Source organism: Heteronotia binoei, chromosome 7 (genome assembly GCF_032191835.1).
Source record: "Heteronotia binoei isolate CCM8104 ecotype False Entrance Well chromosome 7, APGP_CSIRO_Hbin_v1, whole genome shotgun sequence".
NCBI lineage: Eukaryota > Metazoa > Chordata > Lepidosauria > Squamata > Gekkonidae > Heteronotia > Heteronotia binoei.
In genome coordinates this window covers 113,615,462-113,636,599 of record NC_083229.1, presented here as the reverse complement: position 1 = coordinate 113,636,599, position 21,138 = coordinate 113,615,462, and the positions used below count along the sequence as shown (strand labels likewise).

The 21,138-nt window shown below is 43.1% G+C and overlaps 1 protein-coding gene across 1 annotated transcript; it reads left to right on the top strand.

Annotated features, from left to right (window-relative positions):
• Positions 1-1,380: 1,380 nt before the first annotated feature.
• On the top strand, positions 1,381-12,269 carry LOC132575456 (transmembrane protein 14C-like). The gene is made up of 4 exons (XM_060244248.1): positions 1,381-1,477; positions 4,830-4,931; positions 7,242-7,329; positions 10,722-12,269. The coding sequence occupies exons 1-4, from the start codon at positions 1,402-1,404 to the stop codon at positions 10,777-10,779; spliced, it is 324 nt and encodes a 107-aa protein (XP_060100231.1). The 5' UTR covers positions 1,381-1,401; the 3' UTR covers positions 10,780-12,269.
• The last annotated feature ends 8,869 nt before the right edge of the window (positions 12,270-21,138 follow it).

The following is a 21,138-nucleotide window of genomic DNA, read 5'->3' as shown; positions in this document are numbered from 1 at the left end:
AGGAACTGGTTGGCCACTGTGTGAGACAGGATGATGGATTAGATGGGCCTCTGGTCTGATCCAGCCAGGCTCTTATGAAGATGCTTACCATTTTCCTCACAGGGACATCATGGAGAGTGACGAGATAACATAAGAACACAAAACTAATCAGTCAATTTGAGGCTGAGCTAAGATTTTTTAAAAAAATAGATGTTGGGTTCAAAATATCAAATGTAATGGTTTTGATTAGCACAGTCAGAATAAGGTAAAACAAAACTCAAAATGAACAAGAATATATAGGCTTGTAATTAGCCGCCTTGTCCATACGGTGAATAAAGAGGTAACCAGAGAATATAAAGTCTCAAAGAGGGCATTGTAGGAGCCATTGGGTTGTCCTAAACAATTTAGTCCAGGAGACAGCTTATGCGTAACCAGGTCTACTTAGAAGTAACTTCCATGTTATTCAATGGGACTTAATCCTGGAAAAGAGTCTTCGGAATATGCCTTAGTCATCAAGCAAGGTGATGCTGTATCAGCAATTTTTGCATATTAAAAATAGTGATTAGCAGGCCTTGTTTTGGGCAGGTGTGCACAGGAATGAAAATCCAGAACCTCTAAATTTTGTTGTGCTCTTTCTTTCTTAAAAGGTAAAGGTAGTCTCCTGTGCAAGCACCAGTTGTTTTCGACTCCGGGGTGACATTGCTTTCACAAATGTTTTCACAGCAGACTTTTTACGGGGTGGTTTGCCATTGCCTTCCCCAATCATCTACACTTTCCCCCCAGCAGGGCTGGGTACTCATTTTACTGACCTCGGAAGGATGGAAGGCTGAGTCAACCTGGAGCCAGCTACCTGAACCAGCTTCCACTGGGATCGAACTCAGGTCGTGAGCAGAGGGCTCCGACTGCAGTACTGCAGTGTGTCACGGGACTTTCTTTCTTTCTTTCTTTCTTTCTTTCTTTCTTTCTTTCTTTCTTTCTTTCTTTCTTTCTTTCTTTCTTTCTTTCTTTCTTTCTTTCTTTCTCCCCCCCCCCCAAATACTTGCTTCTAGGCTCCAATGTTCAAACCCCCCTGTGAAAATTTTGCTGAACTCTTAGATTTGACAAACTTTCTAATATCTCCCCCCACCAAAAAATGGGGAAATAACCAAAACATATCAAGCAGACAGATGCAAATCTTCGTCATGGTACTGTGGCCGCATAGAAGAAAGTAATCTTAAAACTATGATGGGAATAAGGTTTTATGATGACAATTATAATTCAAGAAGCGTTTTAAGATAGATGCTGAGCTGATATAATTTAGTACACCTTCTGGTGATGTCAGGGGTGTGTGGTATATGCAAATGAGTTGTGCTAATGAGCTCCAGCACCTTTTTTTCTATGAAATAACCCCTGGCGATTAAGGTATGTTGTTTATGTTTCAGAATGGCAGTGGACTGGATTGGCTATAGTTATGCAGTTTTAGTGGCCTCTGGTGGGATAATTGGCTATGCAAAAGCAGGTATAGTATGGATGAATCATTTCTTTTTTAATGAATTCAGGTGATTGAAATGGAAACCTATCTTGTAAAAAAAGGAAATATCCCAATATATATATATATATATATATATATCTCTCTGGATATCAGCTGCCATTTTTAGTTGGTTTAGTAAGATGCTGATTCACTGTTGTATGGAATGAACTGTCTTCCATTGGAAGATCTGCTTTAACATGATAAGCTTGCAAGCTGCTATCAATTTTTGCATGCTGATAATTTGTTGCTACACTCCTCTTGTGGTCTAGTGTGAATAACATTGCTAGTCCTTGTCTTTCTTACAGGATGGAGGTGCTGGATCCCACATTAGGGTCTCTCTGCAGAATGGGACAGGCACATCACACAGACTTGTAACTTGGTGAATCCACAGATACAAACCACAGCCATGCTTTCCCCAAGACTACAGTGATGCAATGTTCAACTGTTAGCACAGACTGAGAGAACTACCTATCTGTATGCTGTCACATACAAAATAACAAGAATCCGGTAGCACCTTAAAGACTACCAAAATTTGTGGCAGGGTGTGAGCTTTTGTGAGTATCTGAAGAAGTGAGCGATGACTCACAAAAGCTCATACCCTGCCAAAAATTTTGTTAAGCTTTAAGGTTCTATTGGAATCTTGTTCTTTCCTACTGCTAGAGACAGACTAACACAGCTACTCATCTTGATCTTCATGCAAAATAATTTTCAGTCTAAGAGCCATATACTTAATAATGTTTTAGTTTATGTTTGCAGAGAAAAATAATTGCATTTTTCTCCCCAATAGTTCCTTTCCCCTTTTCACAAATGAATAATTTAGCAAGAACAGTCTCCAAAGGACTGGCATGAGCAGTGATGGAGAGCAAAATAGTGTGTGTGTGGGGGGGAACAATCCTAAAGCACATATTCTCTGACCTTGCATGTAGAAATCCCATTAACCTCAATGGAAAATCCGTATCTAGATTTGCAATAACGTTTTTTAATGTTGTAGGGGCTCTCATCTGATAATCTCAGCACTTTGGGAAGTGAAAATGCCGGCTGGACATTTATCCCTTGAGAATAAGTGCCAAGAAGAATCTAGTTTGATAGTGGAGGGGATACACCCAAGAGGACAGTTTGCGGTTTATCGTGTCCTTCATCTGAACTTCTCTGTTTATCTGGCACTTGACTACGATCAGAGTACAAGCAGAACAAAGGGAAGGGAAAGAAACGAGATTTCAAGATTCTAAAGACACAAGGAATTACTCCTTTGAATGCCAGCACCTGGCATTTACAGTGCCTTTATTATGAAAATGACACATGATTTTACATTAGTCCAGTGGTCTAGCAGGAATATGGGGTCAGATGCCTGGATAGTCAATACTCAAGACCTTTTTAATAATACTCTTGAGGCTTCCAGGCCTATTAAGTTTGACCTGCAAATGGAATAGGCAGTGGTGTCAACCGATAATTGAGTGCCCCCTAAAGCCTGCTTAATGGGACCATTGCAGAGTAACCAATGGTGACAACACTTTATAAGTACAGTGTGCAGGTCACCTCTCTATCTGAGGCTGTTCTCCTTAAATAGCACAGGATTATCCTTTGCGCTAATAAGATGCTAAGTGCTAGTTTTAAAAGACATCAAAGCAAATAGATAATTTTACTTCTCATTTGAATTGAACATGGGGACAATAATAAAAAGTCTTGGATAGCAAGTATACTATAGGACAGCTGATATATTGAAATCTTAAAAATATTGGGGAGGGACGGTGGCTCAGTGGGTAGAGCACCTGCTTGGTAAGCAGAAGGTCCCAGGTTCAATCCCTGGCATCTCCAAAAAAGGGTCCAGGCAAATAGGTGTGAAAAACCTCAACTTGAGACCGTGGAGAGCCTCTGCCAGTCTGAGAAGACAATACTGTCTTTGATGGACCAAAGGTCTGATTCAGTATAAGGCAGCTTCATATGTTCATATTACTCTTGCTGCTGTCATGATATACTTAAATAATTAACTATGCTATTAAATATCTTACCAAGCAATAGTACAAAAATACACATTTTTGGGGTCTATCACAAACTAAAGTTTTAGTATCTTTTGCATTTCTTCATGTATCTGTCCAATATTTCTTGCTTTCCTCCATGACCACCACATATGATAAAATGTTGCATCTGTATTCTGACATTTCCAGCACTTTTCGTTATAGTCTTTGTTTGCTTTTGCTATCTCTTTAGGAGTAATACACCATCTGAGAAACATTTTATACCAGTTCTCTCTTAGTATTTGACAATCAGTAAACTTAATTTCTTTAGTCCAAAGATTTTCCCACTGACTTGTGTATGTTTTCTCCAAAGTTCCGCATCCATTTTGTCATTCAGTTTTTTACTTGCTGTTTGTGTCATATTGCAGTAACATTTCTTTTTTTCCCCTAATATAGATGTCTTGAATCTCCATTTAATTGTTCAAAAGTCATTTTCTTTCTTAGTCAGCCACCTTCTTTAATCATTTGTTCTTTTAGTTTTAATACCATTTGATGATATAATTACCACAGAATGTTTTTCCTTCATCTTGAACTGTTTGCAAAGGTTTTCCAAGACTTCAATCCTTTGATTTGCTCCTTAAGAGAGATTGCTTGTAATTCTTCTACAGAGTCAAATTTTTTGTGTGTTTTTCTTTCATTTCTCTTTGCTTTGTCTTAATTTCTTGAATATCTTGTTTATTTTCTTCATTCCTTATCTTTTGTACATCTTCCTTTATTCCCACAAAAGTTTCCTTTGCCTTTTGGACTGAGTTAGGAGGTTTTTATTTTCTTGTTTACGTATATGGTGGCAAGAGTAATATTTGCAGCATAATGGAAGGCAGTGAAATGTCCAGTCTTGAAGGATTGGAGGAATAAACTGAATGACTATGCAACAATGGCAAAATTAACATCTCTTATACATAACTTCAGAATTTCAAGAATTTTTTTTCAATTATGCAGCTGAAAATCAAGAATAAAATTAAAACAAAGACAGAAAGAAAGACTTATGTAATACATGTTTTACAATGAAAATGTTATTAGATATGAAGATAGATGGAAAGGATAGGATAAAGGTGTTTAAATAGAAGTGAAATACTGAAAAATAAATTTGGCAAGTTCTGCATAACCAATGTATGATTTGAGCATAAATGATATAGTTTATATTTTATGTTTATATGTCTGTAAATTGTAATAAAAATGTATATAAAAAATCTTAAAAGTCACAGTTAAAGCTTTTCATAGTCAAATGTTAGTTTGGGTATGAACAGGTACATGTTATCTATTAATTCAGTGTGCATGATGTATGTCTCTTGTTTAATAAAGGTGGTATGTTTTGTTTATCCAAGGCAGCGTCCAGTCTTTAGCTGCTGGACTTCTCTTTGGTGGGCTAGCTGGACTGGGTGCTTATCAACTCTCTCAAGATCCAAAGAAAATATGGATATCCTTGAGTAAGTGTGTCTTGACGATGTGCATATATGACCCTTCCAAGTACAAAATGACCTTAACTATTGTGATTTGCGTGCTTCTGTGGTTTATATTTGTTTTAACTGTGAGCTATCTTGGTGGCAGAAGGCAGCCTACAAATCTGGTAAATTTGGTAAATCAGTAAGTGTCAGGTAAACGACATATGGCTTGTTGGCTGTATGTGGCCCACAAGGGGTATTCCCAGTGGCCCATGGCCTTAGCACCTGTAACTTGGCTGTCTGGTGGGCATCAGCATGCTGCCTTCCTGGTGAGGGGAAAGCATAGTGTTCTATAGGGCTCAGGATCTCTCAGCCCAGAAAACTCACTCCCAAATAGTCACGTGGGCCATCTTGAACCAAATAACTTCATGGTAGGGTTGCCAATCCCTAGTTGGGGGCAGAGAATCCCCTGCTTTGGAGGCCCTCTCCCCGCTACAGGGTTATCGGAAAGCGGTGGGGGGGAGTTTTGAATGTCCACAGAGCACTCCATTATAATTATACCCTATGGAGACCAGTCCTCATAGGGTATAATAATTGACCTGTCGGCATCTGGGACTCAGGGGGGGCTGTCTTTTGATGTAGAGGCACCAAATTTTCAGCATAGCATCTGGTGCTTCTCAAACAACCCCCCAAGTTTCAAAAGGATTGGACCAGGGGGTCCAATTCCATGAGCCCCCAAAGAAGGTGCCCCCATCTTCCATTATTTCCAACGAAGGGAAGGCATTTAAAAAGAGCATGGTTCCTTTAAATGTGATGGCCAGAACCCCCTTCAGAGTTTTTAGGCATGTCCAAATAGCAGCTTCCCACATTTTTTCCTCTCTGTGATGCTATATAAATGAGAACACAGGAAACATCTTGGGGAAGGCACGCTCCATCATCACCATGATTTGACATTCACTGAGGAGAGTAAAGTGAACCCTGTGTTCTCTAGTTCCTCACCAATTAGTGTCCTCAGTGGCCAACACACACATGTCTGGATGACAAGACGCCACTAAGGCCCAAAACACATTTCTAACTTAGAGCCATATGGAAGTCCACTGGTTAACGCGAGCCCAGCTTTCTTGCTTGGAGTCTTGACTCCTGACGTGGGCGTAAGTGACTGCCTCCACCAGGGCTTTTTTTGTAGCAGGAACTCCTTTGCATATTAGGCCACACACCCCTGATGTTGTCAGTCCTCCAAGAGCTTACAGTAGGCCCTGTACTAAGAGCCCTGTAAGCTCTTGGAGGATTGGCTACATCAGGGGTGTGTGGCCTAATTTGCAAAGGAGTTCCTGCTACAAAAAAAGCCCTGGCCTCCACTTGTATTTAAATTCTTGACCTTTCTCCACAGTGGGGACAAGAAGCCACTGACATCACCCTCTTCTCTTCTAATTTATCCTCAAAACAACTCTATGAGACAGGTTGGGCTGAGAGTGTCTCACTGGCCCACAGTCACACTGTGAGCTTCCAAGGCATGTATGGGGATTTGAACCTGGTTTTTCAGCTCGTGGTCCAACAGTCATAACCACTACACCACACTGGTATGAAAGTTGCAATAAGGTGTGAGAAGGGAACTTTTTAGAATTTGCCTTTCATACACATTTTAACAAGGTAGGTTAGAACGTTTTAAAGAATGGTTCAGTGGAAAAAAGGTTAAGTGATTTAAAATGTTCACAGCATTTCCCTCTTTTTCTTGTGTTTTTTTTAAAAAAGAAAATAATAATCTTGATAGTAATCTTCCTTGAGAGCCAGTTTGGTGTAGTGGTTAAGTGCGTGGACCAGGTTTGATCCCCCACTCCTCCACTTGCAGCTGCTGGAATGGCCTCGGGTCAGCCATAGCTCTTGTAGGAGTTGAACATATATGAACATATGAAGCTGCCTTATACTGAATCAGACCCTTGGTCCATCAAAGTCAGTATTGTCTTCTCAGACTGGCAGCGGCTCTCCAGGGTCTCAAGCTGAGGATTTTCATGCCTACTTGCCTGGACCCTTTTTTGGAGATGCCAGGGATTGAACCTGGGACCTTCTGCTTACCAAGCAGATGCTCTACCACTGAGCCACCGTCCCTCATTGAAAGAGCAGCTGCTGTAAGAGCTCTCTCAGTCCCACCTACCTCACAGGGTGTCTGTTATTGGGGTGGGGAGAGAGAAGGTAAAGGAGATTCTGACCGCTCTGAGATTCAGAGTATAGGGTGAGATATAAATCCAATATCATCTCCTCTTCTTCCTCCTCCTCTTCCTCCTCCTTCTTGCAAGTTGTCACTCTCTCACAGAAACACCCCTCAAATAATGCTGCCTTGGTTTTTGTTTCAACCAGTTGCTTCTGGAACTTTAGCTGGCATTATGGGCATGCGGTTCTACAACTCGGGGAAATTCATGCCTGCAGGACTGATTGCGGGGACCAGGTATTACATTGCATGCTTCGTGCTTCTCTTATTTTTGGTCTTTAGGTGAAGTCCTGCTAGGCACCATCTGCTCGGGAGCAAGTCAGGCTTCTGTGTCGTCAGTTAACAATCCTGCTTTTTTGAAAATTGCATTTTGGTAATTTATATACATCTTTAGGATAAGTGATCTTGCTGCGTAGTTGATAACTTTTGTTAACTAAGATCAGGGTTTATATTGCGCGTTCCTCTGTCTTTGAAGTTCAAGTGAACGAGGGCCAATATTCCCTCTAAGTTGCAGAGTCTTGTGAGCAAAAATTCTACTTTGTGAGCTACTGGCATTAAAGTTGTGAGCTACTGCATAAATTAGTGTTCTCTGGGGTCGTCCTTCCTGAGCTAAGACAAAAATCTGTGAGCTAGCTCACATTAACTCAGCTTAGAGGGAACACTGACCAGGGCCCCTTCCCAAGAGGTTCTCTTCTCCCTTTAGTGCCTCTCTGCCCATCAACTGGATTCCACAGTATGGAATCCAGCCTTTCTCCCTGCCCTCTTTCAGTCACCAGCCTCTCAACTGCCCAGTAGGGAAAGCCCTGTGAAACAGCTATATTTGTATTCTTGTAAGCCCCGTGGCAACAGCCCCCTGGCGCAGAGTGGTAAAGCTGCAGTACTGCAGTCTGAACTCTCTGCTCATGACCTGAGTTCGATCCCAGCAGAAGCTGGTTTCAGGCAGCCGGCTCAGGTTGACTCAGCCTTCCATCCTTCCAAGGTCGGTAAAAGGAGTACCCAGCTTGCTGGGGGGAAAGTGTAGATGACTGGGGAAGGCAATGGCAAACCACCCTGTAAAAGGTCTGTCGTGAAAACGCCATGAAAGCCTCACTCCACAGGCGGAAACGACTGGTGCTTGCACAAGGGACTACCTTTGCCTTTTTTTAAGTCCTGTGGCACAGAGTGGTAAGCTGCAGTATTACAGTCCAAGCTCTGCCCACAACCTGAGTTCAATCCTGGCAGAAGCTGGGTTCAGGTAGCCGTCTCAAGGTTGACTCAGCCTTCCATCCGTCTGAGGTTGGTAAAATGAGTACTCAGCTTGCTGGGAGGAAAGTGTAGATGACTGGGGAAGGCAATGGCAAACCACCCTGTAAAAGGTCTGTCGTGAAAACGCCATGAAAGCATCACTCCACAGTCGGAAACGACTGGTGCTTGCACAAGGGACTACCTTTGCCTTTTTTTAAGTCCTGTGGCACAGAGTGGTAAGCTGCAGTATTACAGTCCAAGCTCTGCCCACAACCTGAGTTCAATCCTGGCAGAAGCTGGGTTCAGGTAGCCGTCTCAAGGTTGACTCAGCCTTCCATCCATCTGAGGTTGGTAAAATGAGTACTCAGCTTGCTGGGAGGAAAGTGTAGATGACTGGGGAAGGCAATAGCAAACCACCCCATAAAAGGTCTGTCGTGAAAACGCCATGAAAGCGTCACCCCAGAGTCGGAAATGACTGGTGCTTGCACAGGGGACTACCTTTTACCTTTTAAAGATGAACACTTTATTTAATTACACTGTGGACAATTATTGGGACTGATGAAAAGTGGTGTTTTGCATTGCCAAAGTATGAGGCATGGAGATTCCAGATGGTCCCCTTAACTGACTAATAAGGATTGCCTGTGGCCATTTTGTGAGTGGAATGAGCCAAGAATCCATGGGCTCAGGAGTATCTTCACTCCTCATTTCATCCTCGTAATTACCTGAAGAAGTGAGCAGTGACTCACGAGAGCTCATACCCTGCCACAAATTTTGTTAGTCTTTAAGGTGCTACTGGACTCTTGCTCTGTTCTGCTCACAACTGCTCTGTGAGGCTGAGTGGCTGACCAAGGGTCACTCGGTGAGATCTGTGATTTGGCAAGCGATGATTGCAGCTAGCAGGCCTCAGATTCAGTGAGAGCTTACAGGAGCGCAGCTCCTGAACCTTTCTGAGAGTTCCTCCTCCTCCTGAGAGTTCCACCTCCTTCTGAGAGTTCCACTTCCTTGTCCATTGAATAGTATGTGCAGCTGCATAACCACCCCTGGATGAGCTCCACCACCTATTTTTCTACAAAACGACCCCTGGTGGCTAGGATACTACACAGCATAAATGACACCTTTCTTGTTTCTACCCTCCTATTGTAGTATTCTGGGAAACCTGAGATTGTGCTCCCATTTAACAGTGGGCTACTGAGGACTGTGGGTGTTGACACGGGGAGTGGGGCTGGCCAAAATTGCCTTCTTCCTCTTCCCCAAGTGGAGTGAAAGGTTAGGATCCAAGCCCGTCATGGCATCTGAAACAGCTGTCAAATGTCAAACTGTGTTTTGTTCTGCTGGCTAGCAGCCAGGATTCTACACCACCTGAACTCTGGTTTGTAGCCAGCAGAACAAACCATAATTTGTCACTGTGCCTGATACTCCTGTCAAGTCAAATTCATGTTTTTTTCAGTTTCTGTATTGTACGCAAGAGAGGGGGGAGGGGAGAAGAAGTATGTGAGGCTGAGGAATCCTGACCAATGTTCCCTCTAAGCTGCAGAGTCTTGTGAGCAAAAATTCTACTTTGTGACCTACTGGCATTAAAGTTGTGAGCTGTTGCATAAATTATTGTGCACTAGGTCATCCTTCCTGAGCTAAGACAAAAATGTGTGAGCTGGAGGCTAAAAATCTGAAATCTAGCTCACACTAACTCCGCTTAGTGGAAACACTGTTCCTGACTCATTTCTGTCACATACAGAGTTAAGTTTGAGTCCAGTGGCACCTTTAAGACCAACAAAATTTAGTTCTGGGCAGTGTTCCCTCTAAGCTGAGTTAGTGTGAGCTAGCTCACAGTTTTTTTAGCCTGTGGCTCACAGATTTTTGTCTTAGCTCAGGAAAGACAGCCCCAGAGCAAACTTAATTCATGCAGTAGCCAAATCGCTTGCTCACAACTTTATTGCCAGTAGCCCACAAAGCAGAATTTTTGCTCACAAGACTCCACAGCTTAGAGGGAGCATTGGTTCTGGGCAGGGCTTTTTTTTGTAGCAGGAACTCCTTTGCATATTAGGCCACACACCCCTGATGTAGCCAATCCTCGAAGCGTTTACAGGGCTCTTAGTACAGGGTGTAATGTAAGCTCCAGGAGGATTGGCTACATCATGGGGGTGTGGCCTAATATGCAAGGGAGTTCCTGCTACAAAAAAGCGCCCTGGTTCTGGGTATAAGCTTTTGTGTGCACTTACACCCATAATTAAACTGGGTTGGTCTTAAAGGTGGCTCTGGACTCAAACGTTGTTCTTTTGCTTCAGACCAACAGGGCTACCCACCTGAAAGTTAGGTTTGTTTGTGACATTTGAATGTAGTAATTATGTGGTAGGTGGCTTGATACTGTCCCTGTGAAGTCCATGAACTGACTCTGTTTTTCTTTCAAGCTTGCTGATGGTTGGGAGGCTTGGACTGAAGATGTATGAAAAGCCACACAATGGATAAAGTGGACATTTTGTGAGATTCAAGAGGCGCTATGTGCTGTGTCAGTGAGAAAGAATGAATGCACACTCCAAGCATTTAATGACCTAATAAAAAAAAGGGGGGGGGGGAATTGACAGTTTCATCACAGGTACAAGAATATCCTTTCTGCATCAACTGTTTATGGTATAGAAATTGTTATAGTAACTCATTTTGTTACTCTTGAATTTTTTAAAAAAATTCCTCTCCCCCTGTTCTCCGGTGTAAAAACATTATCTTCAGTCCCCAAGAGCATTTCTATTGGCTGGATTCCCATCCACAGACTACAACATTTTTACAGCCCCCCCCCCCAATTCCCCCCAGGAATGCTACTCCTGGGGGGCAGAGGGCCCCAGAAACAGTATTGGGGATGGGGGCAGTTGAACTACAATGTGAAGGGAGAAGTTAGAAAGCCATGCTTTGGAGACAGAAATCATTCCACTCATGAAAATGCCATGATTGATGCTCCCGTTATGTCTGATTAGAAAGGGAGAGGCAAGCGGTTTGCTTAATTAGAAAAATAACCTAAATTTGAAGAAGGTGTGTGTAAATGGCATACCTTCTGGTTTCATGTGTTTTGTTATCAACAGGGCAGTGGCACATAAGACCCCTTTCTGGGTTTCCTGATCATTCCCAGCTCCAGTGCTAACAATTGGGAGGGAAAATGTCTTGCCCCTTTAACTGAAGCTCTGTGGGATGTTATTTAACAGGGTGATGTCTTTCACCTCTGTGCTGTGAGGAGCTTCACCTGCCAATATTTAGCTTCTGTGAAAGGGACAAGACATCTTTTTCTCCAGGCTGTTGGCAGCCCTGGTATTATAGATCAGGGGTGGCCAACGGTAGCTCTCCAGATGTTTTGTGCCTACAACTCCCATCAGCCCCAGCCATTGGCCATGCTGCCTGGGGCTGATGGGAGTTGTAGGCAAAAAACATCTGGAGAGCTACCATTGGCCACCCCTGCTATAGAGGAAGGACTTTTTGACCCACATGCTGATGCAGGCTTACTGTGGCAACATAGTGCAGCAAAAACACTTCGTGGGTTTATAAAGGCAAATGAGGCAACGTTGGAGAGATCTGTCTGTCTGAAGTCCTAGATGACATCTCTGCTGCAGCACAAGTCTCAGCAAAGGCCCCAACAGAGAGGTGGTTGCCTGTGTATGAATGTGATATGAGCCTTCATCAGTAAATCTATTTTTGTAGACTGTGAGAATGTTTTCCTAGAAAAATGTCTTTTGCTTAATATATACAGATATAATTATGGCTCTGACTATTACATGAAAATCCATTTTGATTAGCTTAGTACACTCCTGTATTCTTCTTTCCAAATCAACTTCTTTTTTTTACTAATTTGTAATATAAGGTATAATGAAATTGCTGATCATGTATCGATTTATTTTTTAAAACAATAGAATGAAGAAAATATTGAACTCTGTTCACATTTTCTGTTCTTTGCAGCATTAAAACCAAACTTAAAACTTCTGTTGTGGTTTATTTAAAGACAGTCTATGGCTGGGGTGGCCAAACTTGCTTAACGTAAGAGCCACATAGAATAGCTGCAGGATGTCAGATGTTTGAGAGCCATATGGCAGGAAGGAAGATGGGGGGAGGGAGAGGAGGAAGGAAAGCACCTTTAGCTCTAAATGCATTCTCCAAGCTGCTGGCTGGCTTGGCTTGGTGAAGTGATTCTTATCCACAGAGTAAACATTTTTACCTTCCCCCCCCCCCAATTGCACATATATGAACATATGAAGCTGCCTTATACTGAATCAGACCCTTGGTCCATCAAAGTCAGTATTGTCTACTCAGACTGGCAGCGGCTCTCCAGGGTCTCAAGCTGAGGTTTTTCACACCAATTTGCCTGGACCCTTTTTTGGAGATGCCAGGGATTGAACCTGGGACCTTCTGCTTACCGAGCAGATGCTCTACCACTGAGCCACCATCCCTCCCCCCAGGAATGCTACTCCTGCGGGGCAGAGGGCCCCTGAATATTTTTTTTGGGGGGGGGGGCAGTTGAACTACAATATAGAGAGGTTAGAAAGCCATGCTTCGGAGACAGAAATCATTCCACTCATGAAAATGCTGTAGTTGATGCTCCTGTTATGTCTGATTAGAAAGGGAGGGGCAAATGCCTTCTCCAAGCTGGTCAATAGGGCAGTAGTGGAGGCTTTGAGAGCCACACAATACGTGTGAAAGAGCCACACGCGGCTCCCGAGCTGCAGTTTGGCCACCCCTGGTCTATGGCAAGACCAAAGAACCAATGGTACAAAGCCAGGATTAAACATTTCTAGAAATTTACAGCTCAAACTCTGCTTTGCAATCAGTTGAAAACCACTATAGCATATTTCATACAAAGCACTTCATGGTAAGGTTGTCATGCCCCTGGTAGTGCTGGGGAAAACCCCAATTCTCAGGGCCAGCTGACCAGCAGGGAAAGCCCCACCTCCAAACAGGGACATCACATGGGGGCACTCTGGTATTTGAGCAAACTCTATGGTTTGGAGGCTGAAAAAAACAGAGTTTGCCTTAATACCAGAATGTCCCCAGTGTGATGACGGCACTTCTGGGTGATGTCATTTTGTTGGGGACGTCACATGATATCATAGCACTGGGGGTATCACAACATTCCCACCCATCCTGGGACCGCCCAAGGCCCCTGCTCCAGCCAAGGCAAGACCTCGCAGCCCTACTTCATGGTTTTGGACACACATCTTTTTGCAGCTCCACCGTGACAGCGTTGCTCTTCAGAGCGTGGCCTTCTGTGGGTGGCACTCTGCGAATGAGCAAGGTCAACCGCTGCCCCTACGTGGCATTCTCTGTTAGGGAATGGAGTGCCTAGTGAGGTCAGGAAAATCATTCCTCAAACGATACAAAGTTGAAATACTCAGGAGAGCTTTCTTACCCAGTTTAACAGGGCAATACTATAATAGGATGGTTCAGAAAGATGATTTAAAGAAGGGAATGGGACTGTGGAGTATATTACTGTGTATAGTACACACCATTTGTTGCAGTATGTGTTATTGTACTAGGTAATTTCCACATTGTTTAATGTGTCATGTTAATTTTTATGTTTCGTTTCAGCTTTGTCTTGGACTTTTACTTGGCGTCAGACTTCCACGCTTCTCATCTATTGCTTTGCTTACTGGGTGCAATTAGCCTTGAGGCTCAGTGAGGAAGGTAGACTAACATAAATAAAAACAACTTCCTGGAGAAAAAAAAGTGTCCTGCCTCTTTAAATAAGGCTTAATAGGATGTTATTTACCAGGTAATGTTGTTTACTTCCACGCCATGAAAAGCTTCAGCTTTCCATTAGTAAAGGTAGTCCCCTGTGCAAGCACCAATCATTTCTGACTCTGAGGTGACATCACATCACAACATTTTCACAGCAGACTTTTTATGGGGTGATTTGCCATTGCCTTCCCCAGTCATCTACGCTTTTCCCCCAGCAAGCTGAGAGCCTGTGCTAAAGAAACGGAACATTTGCCCCAGAGCTATTGCCAATCCTAGTGGTAAAGGAGTTAATCTGAGGTTGGGAGATGCTGCTGCAAGATTGCTGCGGGCTTAAACTGGCAGAAGTCCTCACCCCATTCCTTAGATAGACCTGTTGCACTAATACCTCTTCTGGCCCTTTCAGAGGTAACATAGTATTGTGGTTAGATACTAAGAGCCAGATAGATCAAGATGGGTAGTTGTGTTAGTCCGTCTGTAGCATAAAAGAGTCCAATAGCAAGACTAACAAAAGGGGGGTAGATTTAGAAGGATATCTGTGTTGGTCTGAAGCTTCAGGTATCCGAAGAAGTGAGCAGTGACTCACAAAAGCTTGCACCCTGCCACAAATTTTGTTATTTATTTCTAAGAGCCAGGAGACCCAGGTCTAACCCGTCAAACTCCACTGGGTTTTGTTATTAAAATCTGAGCTTCCTACTTTGCTGTTACCAGGCCTCAGATTCAGCGGGAGCTCACAGGAGCACACCGCCTGAACCTTTCTGAGAGTTCCACCTCCTCCTTCCCACCTTGTCCGTTGAATAGTAGGTGCAGCTGCATAACAATCCCTGGATGAGCTCCACCACCTATTTTTTTTTACAAAACGACCCCTGGCTGTTACCATTGTCAAAGGGGCGGGAAGGGAAAGAAATAATCTTTTGTCCTTTAAGTGCTAACATTAAAGCAGGGGGCAGGTTTCAGATAGCGAAACTGAGCAGAAGGGTTAAGCTTCCTTTCTTGCATGGCCCCAAAGCAAATTGAGGCTGCAAGCATAACCTACCTCTTAAGAGTTGTTGTAAGGGTAAAATATATGCCACTCTGAGATCCTTGGAGTACTGTCCTGCTCAAAGGCCTGAAGCAGCCAACGCAGGCCTGAAATCTTTCCTAATGGCACCTTATAAGCTAAGCCTGCCTCATTTGCATCCGGAAAGTAATGTGGGGATTGGAGCATGCATTCCCTTGAAGGTTTATTTTAATCATAAATATTGTTCAAGCTGTCTACAGAATAGGGTTGCCATACAACCTGACAAAAATACATCCTGTTCAATGTTCCCTCTAAGCTGTGGAGTCTTGTGAGAAAAAAATTCTACTTTGCAAGCTATTGGCATTAGAGCTGTGAGCTATGGGCGTTAAAGTTGTGAGCTACTGCATAAATTTGTTTGCCCTAGGGCCATTTTTCCTGAGCTGAGACAAAAACGTGTGAGCTGGAGGCTAAAAAATTGTGAGCTAGCTCACACTAACTGAGCTTAGAGGGAACACTGCTCCTGCTCCTTTAGCAGAGGCTTAATGTGTGGAAATGGGTGGCTTTGAATGGCATGGAGGTAAACAGCATCACCTGGTTAATAACATCCCATCAAACCTTCATTAAAGATGCAAGATGTTTTGTCTCCAGGCTGTTGACAACATGACTAGTGAAGCAGAGCACTCTGGGAACAAAGACAATGGGTGGAAATTCTAAGCTGCGTGAGCCAAGCCATACTGAAAGAAGATAGCCAGTTTGGTGTAGTAGTTAAGTGTGCAGACTTTTATCATTGGATTCTCCACTCCTCCACTTGCAGCTGCTGGAATGGCCTTGGGTTAGCCATAGCTATTGCGGGAGATGTCCTTGAAAGGGCAGCTTCTGGGAGAACCCTCTCAGCTCCACCCACCTCACATGGTGTCTGTTGTGGGGGGAGAAGATATAGGAGATTATAAGCCACTCTGAGTCTATGATTCAGAAAGAAGGGCGGGGTATAAATCTGCAGTTGTCATCTTCTCTCTCCCTCTGCAGCCTTCTGTACCCCTCTTAAGTTAGTGAACCCCCAGGAATAATGTGGGGTGGGGGGAATTGTTAAAAGTATCCTCCCTTTCTTCATAAAAGGAAATGCCATTCCATTAGAAGAAATAGCATTGTGCCGACAGAATTGCGTTTTAGGATCCAAGCCCATACATCTCTTCCATTTGTGTGGAATTATTGACTGATATTACATGATTGTTCGGATTTCCTTGCAATTCTTTAAAATTAGATTTTGAATACTATAGGACAAGGTACTAGCAAAACTATTGTGTGAAGAAAACAATAAACTTCCTTGCAGTTTACAGGTACAGGAAAGGTAAGGTCCCCTGTGCAAGCACCAGTCGTTTCCAACTCTGGAGTGATGTTGCTTTCACAACATTTTCACGGCAGACTTTTCTACCGGGTGGTTTGCCATTGCCTTCCCCAGTCTTTTACACTTCCCTCTTAGCAAGCTGGGTACTCATTTTACCAACCTCAGAAGGATGGAAGGCTGAGTCAACCTTGGGCCGGCTACCTGAATCGAGCTTCCACTGGAATCAAACTCAGGTCATGAGCAGAGAGTTCAGATCACAGTACTGCTGCTTTACCACTCTGCGCCACAGGGCCGCTTACAGAGGCCTGCCCGATTAAAGGAAAGTGCTTGATTTTAAGTAGGAGAAGCATTCTAAGCAAAACACATTTAAAAACCTGGCTACCTGGAATTATTGCTGATGCTCTGTTGAATGCATAAGACAAGGAGACCTTGTGTTTAAAGTACGTTGCAAGCTGTCCTTGATGATCACAGCCTCTTGAAAGTCATTATGAAAGATGACAGGCAAGAACAGACACCGAAAGGCTTGGTGGGTGGGTGAATCCTCATGCCCCAGGGTAACTAGCCAACACCATCCCTTTAATTGGTCTTCAGTCAAGAGACCAAGTCTCTAGCTCCATTGGCTCTTAATCAAGAAGTCAGCCCTACAAAGTGGACACTTGGAAGCTGAGTTCCACAAAACAATTACTGTGTAGCTGTAATCAGTGAAGACCTAAAGTACACCAATTCAGTGTAGTTAAGTGTGCAGACTCTTATCTGGGAGAACTGGGTTTGATTCCTCACTCCTCCACTTGCAGCTGCTGGAAGGACCTTGGGTCAGCCATAGCTCTCGCAAGAGTTGTCCTTGAAAGGGCAGCTTCTGGGAGAGCTCTCTCAGCCCCACCTACCTCACAGGGTGTCTGTTGTTGGGGAAGAAGGTAAAGGAGACTGTGAGCCACTCTGAGTGGAGGGTGGAATATAAATCAAATTTCTTCTTCTGGATTCAGACTGAAGTCCCCAAACCTCAAGTAATACCACAAAATATAATTGAGAATGTTTATTAAAAAATGTGCAGCAATATAAGAGCAGTGAACAGCAAAGATAAAATATTAAAAGCTAAAAAACAAAACATACTTATGTAAGCTTTAGTTCTCTAATATTGATGGTACCTGACCAGACTGAGACACAGGGTCCAAACAGAGTTCTAAAGCCCAAAAGGCAGGTCTCCATTCAAGTTTGTAGGCCCCATAACATCATCAGCACCTATATTTACCTCCCATCTCCTTCTCATCTCTTTCTCCAACACTGTCATGGCATGACTTTGAGTTCTCAGAGAGAGAAGCTATGATTTTGCTAACTCACAAGCCTGAACCAAACCTTTAAAGGTAAAATTTGAAAGACCAAGAAATGGCCAATGTTCTAGTTTTGTTATTCAGTCTGTTGGTGTTTGCTATTTGAAACTTTCAGAGAAATTCATCTCTCTGTTGTGACAGTTTTGATGTTGAAGTATTGAGCAATTGCTGCTTTTTGTGCTTTTTTCATCTGCTTCTTACTTAGCTGAATTTTGCAGTGTCTTAGGGAAGCATCACATAATGGGCGGAACAAGTCTGGATGTTCAAATTGCAGTTAGGAAAGAGGAGGAAAAACTCAAAGATTTTGCATCGATCTGACAGAATTAATCTTGCTGTGCATCTCTCTAGAGTTGAAACCTAACCCAAAATTTTACTCTGAATACTTCTGTGTGAAATGGGCCTGCATTATATGACTGGGAGATGTTCAGCCTGTGATGTTTTTCCATATTAGTCCTCTCTTGATGAAATCATAAGAACACTTGAACCCTGAGCAGAACTGTAAGTAGAGTTGTTTTCTTTTGTAGATAGGCTTCTCAACCCTCCCGCCCTGGCAGGGGACCCCCAAATTTTCAGCCTCCTCCCCCGCTCTTAAAAAATCTGGGGGCGGGGGGGGGGGAGAGAACATACCTGTAGGCATCATGTTGTTTTACAGCTTTGGATCCGTTTTTAAAATGTGTCCCTTTAAGGCTGCACAGGAAACAGGAATGGCCCCTCCCTTTCTTTTCCTGTGCAGCCTTGCTTTCGTTTTCACAGCGAGCAAATTCTGCTGGAAGAAGACCAAGTACGGTAAGTATTTGTGTGTGTGAGAGAGAGAGAGAGGGAGGGGGGCAGGGAGGGGGGATTCCCTGGTATGGAGGCCCTCCCCCCCCTTTAGAAAGCGTGGGGGGGAGGGAAATGTCTACTACTCTTATTATTCCCTATGGAGAACGATTCCCATAGAGAATAATAGGGAATTGATCCATGGGTATTGGGGGCTCTGGGGGGGCTATTTTTTGAGGTAGAGGCACCAGATTTTTAGTATAGCAGCTAGTGCCTCTCCCCAAAATACCCCCCAAGTTTCAAAAATATTGGACCAGAGGGTCCAATTCTATGAGCCCCAAAAGATGGTGCCCCTATCCTTAATTATTTCCTATGGAAGAAAGGCATTTAAAAAGGCATGCTGTCCCTTTAAATGTGATGGCCAGAACTCCCTTGGAGTTCAATTATGCTTGTCACATCCTTGTTCCTGGCTCCACCCCCAAAGCCCCCAGATTTTTCTTTAATTGGACTTGGCAACCCTATTTGTAGAAAAAGCCCAGCAGGAACTCATCTGCGTATCAGGCCACAGCCCCTGGCATCATTGTTTCACACAGGGCTTTTTGTAGAAAAATCCCAGCAGGAATTCATTTGCATATGAGGCCACACCCCCTGATGCCAAGCCAGCTGGAATTATGTTCCTGTGTGTTCCTTCTAAAGAAAAAATGCCCTGGTTGTTGAAAATGTGGAGCTCTGTTGAATAAAGGAAACCATAGTGTGGCAGCATGATCTCACAAGGAATAGTTTCCTCCTATCTAGCATCTAGGAGATTTAGGGTGCTTCCACACACCCTAAATAATGCACTTTCAATGCACTTTGCAACTGGATTTTACTGTGCGAACTGTCAAAATCTAGTTGGAAAGTCCACTGAAAATGGATTGAAAGTGCATTATTTAGCACATGCAAAAGAGCCCTTAATTTGTCTCTTCACAGGCCTTTCTTACTCTTTATCACCAGGTTGTGCATGTCATAGGGTTTCCAGCCTCCAGGTGGGGATAAAGAGATCTGCAGTGTATGCAATTGTATTGCAACCAATACAGACATGCTACATTATTTGTATACAATTACTATAAGTAATTTAACAACAATGACTCCTTCTTCTGAAAAATATTTACTTCACTTGTTGATAATGGAAACTGTTGTGTGCAGTAAACACTGACAAAAATACATAAGCACTTCCTTTCAACAGGATAAATGCGAGTCCTTAACAGTCCTAAGTAAAACGCTGCTAACGTAGTCCAATAATATTCGAAACCGTAGAGTTTATTCCTTCACTGAAAGTGCTGAAGAGTTGGCCTTGTAATGAGGACACTGAAAAGTCTCTGTATGATATAATAATTCACCAAAGTGCTGAATGGTTGTATGGTTAAATAGTTGCATGGTAACGCACTTCCCAGGTTCAGTCTGCATGTTTCGAAGCGACCTTTATCTGACCAACATACAAATTATTCTGGAACCGATGCTCATACAATAAAGGCACAGCTAGTCTAAATCACTCTGGCCTCTTGGCCTTTGCTTGCCCTCTGTATTTCATCTTATATAGCAGGGGTCCCCAACCCCTAGGCCATGGACCAGTACCAGTCCGTAGCCTGTTAGCAACACGGCTGTGAGTTGTGTAATTATTTCATTATATATTAAAATGTAATAATGGAAATAAAGTGCACAATTGTATCATCCCAAAACCAGTGTTTCATCTAAGTTGATTTCGTGTGAGCTAGCTCACAGTTTTTTCGCCTCTGGCTCACACATTTTTGTCTTAGCTTAGGAAAAATGACCCCAAAGCAAGCTAATTTATATAGTAGCTCACAGCTTTAATGCCAGTAGCTCACAAAGTAGAATTTTTGCTCACAAGACTCCACAGCTTAGAGGGAGTATGGCCTGAAACCATCACCCCCACCCCAGTCCGTGGAAACACTGTCATCCACAAAACCAGTCGCTGGTGCCATAAAGGAACTGCTGTTATATAGGACCACTCTTCTTTTCTCTGTTACCTGGGCTTGGAGTTGTAGCAAGTTAACCTTTTTGAACTTAATCTCTTCACAATAAGTTAAATGTACCTGCATGATTATCATGTAAGATGTGCTCCTATTTTTATATGTTAAATGTCTTTCTCTGGTTATCAATGGAGTCAGATCATCTTCGTAATTAGTTTGAACAGCATTTTCCCCTTAATCAGAAAATGTGAAGAATCAGGGATACTGTGAAGAAGGATTCTGTGTTTCCAAGGCAAATTATATATTTTTACATTTAACCCAACAGGAATGCCTTGGTGGTCTCCCATCCAAATACTAACCAGGGCTGACCTCGCTTAGCTTCTAAGATCTGATGAGATCAGGCTAGCTTGGGCCATCCGGGTGAGGACATTGACCTTTTTACCAATACCCCAGAATAAAATAAATCCAGTGAATTCTATCCAGCTGTGGGAATGCTAGCTCAAGACCTGGATTCTAGCACCTGCCATTCCCACCCACCCTACCCCCAAATTGAGGATTTTTTTGTCAGGGAGAGTTGTATCTGCTATCTTTTCTTCCCCCCTCAAGCCTACAGTTTGTGTTTGTGTGTGTGTTATATAAACAAACCTACAGTTTCTAAATTTCAACCATGGCCAAAGCAGCGAACTGGGTACCATGAAAGAAGTTCAAAAGTATTAA